At 49.3% G+C, this 6,192-nt stretch overlaps 1 protein-coding gene across 1 annotated transcript; it reads left to right on the top strand.

The window, feature by feature from the left end:
• Nucleotides 1–1,475: 1,475 nt before the first annotated feature.
• On the top strand, nucleotides 1,476–5,613 carry TMED9 (transmembrane p24 trafficking protein 9). Its single transcript, XM_033179963.1, has 5 exons — nucleotides 1,476–1,721; nucleotides 1,898–1,998; nucleotides 2,987–3,112; nucleotides 3,628–3,774; nucleotides 4,759–5,613. Exons 1-5 carry the CDS (start codon nucleotides 1,538–1,540, stop codon nucleotides 4,906–4,908), a joined length of 708 nt encoding a protein of 235 aa, XP_033035854.1. The 5' UTR covers nucleotides 1,476–1,537; the 3' UTR covers nucleotides 4,909–5,613.
• Nucleotides 5,614–6,192: the final 579 nt, after the last annotated feature.

The raw sequence follows: 6,192 nt of genomic DNA, 5'->3' as shown, positions 1-6,192 counted from the left end.
TTTTAGAATTCTCTGCATATTCCAGCTATTAATCCTTTGTCAGATATATGATTTGCAAATATTCTCTCCCATTCTGTGGGTTGCCTCTTTCCTCTGCTACAGTGTCTTTTGATGCACAAAATGTTTTAATTTTCATAAAGTCCAGTTTGTCTGTTTTTTCTTTTGTGGCCTGTGCCTTTAGTGTTATATCCAGGAGTCTGTTACGAAATCCAATGTGGTAAAGCCTTTGCCATATATTTTCTGTGAGTTTTATGCTTTGGGATTTTTAAAGTTCTGCGTCTTTTTGAGAGAATTTTTATATATGGCATTAGAGAAGGCTCCACCTTCAGTTTTTTGCATGTGAATATCCAGTTTTCCCAGCACCATTTGTTGGAAAGACTATCCCTCCTCCCCGCATTGAATGGGCTTGGCCTCCTTGTTAACAATTATTTGACCATATATGGGAGGGCATATCCTGGGGCTCTCTATTGTATTCCATTGGTCTATATGTCTGTCTATAGGCCAGTACTACACTGTCTTGATGATTGAAGCTTGGAAGTAAGTTTAGAAATGAGGAAATGTGAGTTCTTCAGCTTTATTCTTCTTTTTCAGGATTGTTTTGGCTAATCAAGATCCCTTGAGAGTATATGAATTGGAGAATGAGTTTCTCTGTTTCTACAAAAATGTCATTGGGATTTTGATAGGGATTGCATTAAATCTGTAGATTGCTTTGGGTAGTATTGACATCTTAACTATATTAAGTAAGGATGATTTTTATTACTGATTCAATCTCCTCACTAGTTATAGGTTTATTCGGATTCTATTATCTGCTCTGAGTCAGTTTTACATTTCTATAAATTTCATCTACTTTATCCAGTTTGTTGGCTTATATTTGCTCATAGTACTCTCTTATGATCCTATTTCTGTAGAATTGATAGTAACGAGTCATTGCAGTCGGGATCCGGCAGCAGAGGCTGTGTGTGTGTGTGTGTGTGTGTGTGTGTGTGTGTGTGTGTGTTGGTGGTCGGAGAAATGCTTGAGAGGATAACACCCGATTTAGGAGTGGACAGGGTATGAGGACAAATAAGTGGTAATGGGAGACCTTGTTTTTTTTTTTTCTTTTAATCTTGTTTGATAATACATTTGTGCATTATTTTGTCGTTCTCTTTAAATTCATTTTTTAAAGGTAGAAGCAAATCAAGAGTGGTAGATGCTGTGCCAAGGAAAGTCAGGGATCCTAGGTTCGAATCCTGTCTCCATTCGCAATTCGCTCCGCGACCTCAAACGACCTCAGTTTCATCTATAAAAAACTGGTAACCATCGTCAGTTGCCAGGCCATGAAGAGATGAAGAGAGTCAACGGAAATAAGTTTTTATTCTAGGGCATCCGCTCTCTCTCAGGTAAAAGCTGCGCCCCAATCAGGTACTGCCGCGCCAGGGTCGCGGGACATCTCGGGATTTGTGGTCCACCGGCGGAACTCGCGGTCCCGGCAGGCACCGCGGCGGCGGCAGAGCGACGTGGCGCGGCCAGTTGCCGCTGCGCAGGCAGGTGGAGCAAGATGGCTGTGGAGCTGGGCGTGCTGGTTGTCCGGCCCTGGTCCGGAACCGGGCTGGGCAGAGTGATGCGGGCCCTCCTGCTGCTACTGTGGGTGGCGACGCGCGGAAACGCGCTCTACTTTCACATCGGAGAGACGGAGAAGAAGTGCTTTATTGAGGAGATCCCGGACGAGACCATGGTCATAGGTGTGGGGGCGGGGAGGAAGGGGCGAGTTTGGGACGTGACCGTGGTCTTGGGGCAGGGGATGCGCGACAGTCAGCTCTCTAGAGCCGAGAGGAGACGGCCTCGCTGTGCCCAGGCGGTCGGGGAGCCCATGCCACCTCGCGCTCCTCTGACCTGGGCTCGCCCTGCTTCCCTCCAGGAAACTACCGGACGCAGCTGTATGACAAGCAGCGGGAGGAGTACCAGCCGGCCACCCCGGGGCTTGGCATGTTTGTGGAGGTGAAGGACCCAGAGGACAAGGTGAGCCAATCCCCCCGCTTCTTTTCCATGAAGCTTTCAGCTAGGCAGGCTCCGGCACTTCCTCTTCTAGTTCCTGCATCTGCTAAAGTGGGAGAAACAGTTGATGTTGTGGGAATATCCTGACTGTTGCATGACCCTGCCAAGTTACTTACCTTCCCGGAACCATTTTCCCGGTCTGTGAAATGGGCGGATTAATTGTGGTGATAAAAATCAAAGAGTTTTGTCAACTCTTAAAGCCATCTAGAGTTTAAGATTTCACAGAACACCATACTTTCCCCACAAAATGAGCAGCTTTTAATCTTCACAAATAAGGATATGAAAACGAACGGCAAAATCTTTCAGCTGTCACCTTCTGTCAACTTTCATTAAAAACCAAACTCACAGAGGGGTGTTGGTGGCTCATGCCTGTAATCCCAGCACTTTGGGATGCCGAGGCGGGTGGATCACTTGAGGCTAGGAGTTCAAGACCGGCCTGGGCAACCCCTGTCTGGCAAATCCCATATCTAGTAAAAATACAAAAAAAAAAATTAGCCAGGTGTGGTGGCACACACCTGTAATCCCAGATACTTGGGAGGCTGAGGCACTATAATCGCTTGAACCCAGGAGGCTGAGGCTGCAGTGAACTGAGATAGCACCATGGCAGTCCAGCTGGGACGACAGAGTGAGACTGTCTCAAAAACAAAAACCCAAAAATCAACTCACACCAAAAGAGTTGAAAGGGCATGAACTTTATAAAGGAAAGCCTTTCCCAAGAGCAGTCAGTCACTTGCCACCCTGATGTCAGACTCTCAGACTCTAAACACCTGCCCCAGAGAGTTCTCAGACAAGTATATGGCAAGAGCTGCTGAGCAGCTTTGGATCTTTTAGTGTTGTGAGGTGCCAGAGGGTGTGCTTGTCAACTTTTGCGGTACTTAAGAGTCTTAAGCACTGTTTTCCTCCATTCCCATCCCTACCATAACACTGACTGAAGCTTGTTCCCTTCCTCCAGGTCATCCTGGCCCGGCAGTATGGCTCTGAGGGCAGGTTCACTTTCACCTCCCATACCCCTGGCGAGCACCAGATCTGTCTTCACTCCAATTCCACCAAGTTCTCCCTCTTTGCTGGAGGCATGCTGGTAAGTGGGCCCACATGGGAGTTGCAGCTTTCAGTCTTCATCCTTTGTATGGCTCCAAGGGCAGATTCAGTTTCACCTCACATACCCCTGGAGAGCACCAGCTCTGTCTTCACTGCAATTCCCCAAGTTCTCCCTCTGCTGGAGGCATGCTGGTAAGTGGGCCTATATGAGACTTGTAGCTTTCAGCTTTCATCCTTTGGTGAGGACTGGGGGACTGGTGGTGCTGTGGGTGTGAGAGGATTGTGTCAGATTTTGTGTCTCCTAAGAACACTGGGTTTCTAGTGGATATCCAGGACACAATGACTGAGCTCTTTGTATATGCCTCACTCAGAGCACCAGCCCAAGCTTAATACATGCTTGTGTGCCCAGAGCCCCATGGGGCTAAGACACTGAAGAGGGCCCAGTCTGTTGGCTAAATGAACAGATGAAGGAAAGTCAGGGATGAGCTGTCAGTCTCTGGCAGGAAGATGGAGCAGGGCTGCCAGATTTCCCTTATCTCCTTTGTCTGTCCTCAGAGAGTTCACCTGGACATCCAGGTAGGTGAACATGCCAACGACTATGCAGAAATTGCCGCTAAAGACAAGTTGAGTGAGTTGCAGCTACGAGTGCGACAGCTGGTGGAACAAGTGGAGCAGATCCAGAAAGAGCAGAACTACCAGCGGGTGAGTGACTGGGCCAGGAGCAGTGGGCTTCTCCCTAGAAGCTGCCCACTGGCTCAGCCAGGAATTTCACATCAGATTCATTCTGAGACCCCCAAGGGACTGACCTGCACTGCCTTGTAGGCCGTGGGGTGGGTATTACTAACTCCACCTTGTAATTGGGGATACAGACTCATAAGAGGCTGTCATTGCCCTAAATCACAGTTACACACAGAATGGCACAGTAGGATTTGATACCAACACCTTGGGTGCTGTTTCAGTGGGTCCACATGCTCCCAGGACCAGGGTCTCAAACTTAACCGGTGACCAGGAACCAGAGAGTACCATGAATGAATCTGTGACCTGAAGGACTAGTAGGGCAGTGACCCATCTAAACAAGCACAGCCACTATTCAGTGTCACCTGGGGGCCTCCTTGCAGAAATACCAGCCTGGAGTTTACAGATGTCCCATTTTTTCAAGAGGAAATAGCCAAGAGTTTTATGTGAACATTTTAATTTATTTTTTATTTTTTTCTATTGCTGCTGCACAAATTGTCTGGGTTTTAAGTGTTGACGAAAGACTGCACTGTGTGAGCCGAACAAAACATACATAAAGGCCAGATCCAGCCCCCAGCCTGCCAGTTTACAGCCTGTGCCCAACATCTTCAAGGAGCAATCTGGAGACCTAGGCAGAGGGCTTAGAGCACGTCCACTCCTGCATGCTCCGGGACAGCTCTGCCTCGTGGGGTGATACCACAACTACCTTATCTCTCTCCCAGGCACCAGGGCAGGACTAGGTGAGGACTATGCCTGATAGATGAAGAAACAGACTTGGGAGAATGAGTAGGTTGCCTGAGGGTAAAGATAGTCCCCAGGTAGAGTGACACTTTGCAGGCACTTGGTTGGAATCTGGGAAAAGCTGGCTGACCTTGGGCATCCTCTTGGGCTGGGAATGCAGCAGTTCTAGCAGACCCAGCCAACTCAGGCTCACCTTATATTCCCCTACAGTGGCGAGAGGAGCGCTTCCGGCAGACCAGTGAGAGCACCAACCAGCGGGTGCTGTGGTGGTCCATTCTGCAGACCCTTATCCTCGTGGCCATCGGTGTCTGGCAGATGCGGCACCTCAAGAGCTTCTTTGAAGCCAAGAAGCTTGTGTAGCTGTCCCAGGTGTCACAACCCATCCTCCCAGGCTGGGGGAGAAAGGACCTCCTGGAACTGACTTCTGGCAGGAGGACTGGTTTCCAGCCATACCTGTTCTGGAAGGGAGAGGGGCTGCAGGCACCCACAGGCACAAGCTGAAGGCAGCAGCTTGGCTGGCTAATACTGAGCAGGTGGTGGGGCAAATTCCTGCCCTCTCTCTTTGGCCTCTGGGCCCTTTGCAGTAATCACCCAAGGGCTGGTAAAGTCCCTCCTCTTGGCACCTCAGAATCACAGTGTTACTGATCAGGGATGTGAGGCTGCTGTCGGGGGTGGGGGGAGGGGAATGGGCAGGCAAGCCAGTCTTCTGTCTTCCTTTGCTAACTTAGGGTTTTGAGCAGGTTGGGGTATGGTGCCTGTCATACCTGCCTGCCACCCTGGGAACTCACTGTTCTCTATTTCAGCCTAGACCTGCTGATCCCAGGGTGTGTGTGAGTTGAGGGTGGGTGGAGGGGTTTGCAGTGTGGGCATGTGGCCCTGCATTTGACCTCAGCTTCTTCACATGGTTGTCCATTCTGGGGCTTAAAGAACTGGGACCAGACCAAGTAGAGGCCTTGGTGCTGGTTGAGGTGGGGCCTGCAGAGTCTTACTGATTTCATTTTCAATAAATTTAGGTTTGTTACATGAGTTTCCCAATAAAAAAAAAAAAAAAAAACTTGTCCAGTGCAAGTTACTCAACCATCAGTGGGCATAACTGCAAGAAGCTTCAGAGAATGTCAGTTCTTCCAAAGAGCAAAGCACTTCACATTCCAAAGTGATTCCCGCCAGTCGGTTTCATTCTTTCTTCCTTCTCCAGGCCTTGCTATGGCAGGGAATAGTAGGTTTGTCCAAGATTATACAAGTAAATTGGGTTGGGGCTCAAATCTACACCCTTTCCCCCGTGCCAGCTCCCTGGTGAAGTCCTCTCTTTCTAGAGTCAGTGAGCAGCATTGTCACGGGTGCTGCCAGGAAGTGCCGGGTAAGGAGGTGCATTGAGCAGGGAGTGCTACAGGACAGCCACCCTGGGCTGGCAGGGACAAGGATGTTGATGGGCTAAACCAACAGCAAGTGATTTCAACCAGGACCACGAAGGAGAGGAAGGATTCTGCTGGACAGAGGTGACTGGAGAAGTGGAAGTAAACAGCTGGAATGGAGGTGGATGGGTGTTTTGTTTCAGCTGCAGAGGGTGTTGTGAGGAAGCTGGAAACGAAGGTTGGATTAGAGTTAGAGAAGCCTTGAGCCCCAGGTAAGCGATTTGGATATGCC

The sequence above is a fragment of the Trachypithecus francoisi genome, unplaced genomic scaffold (assembly GCF_009764315.1).
Source record: "Trachypithecus francoisi isolate TF-2019V2 unplaced genomic scaffold, Tfra_2.0 Lachesis_group2, whole genome shotgun sequence".
Classification (NCBI taxonomy): Eukaryota; Metazoa; Chordata; class Mammalia; order Primates; family Cercopithecidae; genus Trachypithecus; species Trachypithecus francoisi.
The sequence above is the reverse complement of the archived record's forward strand: the minus strand, read 5'-3'. Positions and strand labels throughout refer to the sequence as shown.

What these genes read in the sequence shown, in the direction of transcription:
- TMED9 (XM_033179963.1), top strand. Translation starts at nt 1,538, where the DNA reads ATGGCTGTGGAGCTGGGCGTGCTGGTTGTCCGGCCCTGGTCCGGAACC. An exon ending in GGACGAGACCATGGTCATAG is followed by an intron (nt 1,722 to 1,897) that starts GTGTGGGGGCGG and finishes GCTTCCCTCCAG; the next exon opens with GAAACTACCGGACGCAGCTG. An exon ending in AAGAGCAGAACTACCAGCGG is followed by an intron (nt 3,775 to 4,758) that starts GTGAGTGACTGG and finishes ATTCCCCTACAG; the next exon opens with TGGCGAGAGGAGCGCTTCCG.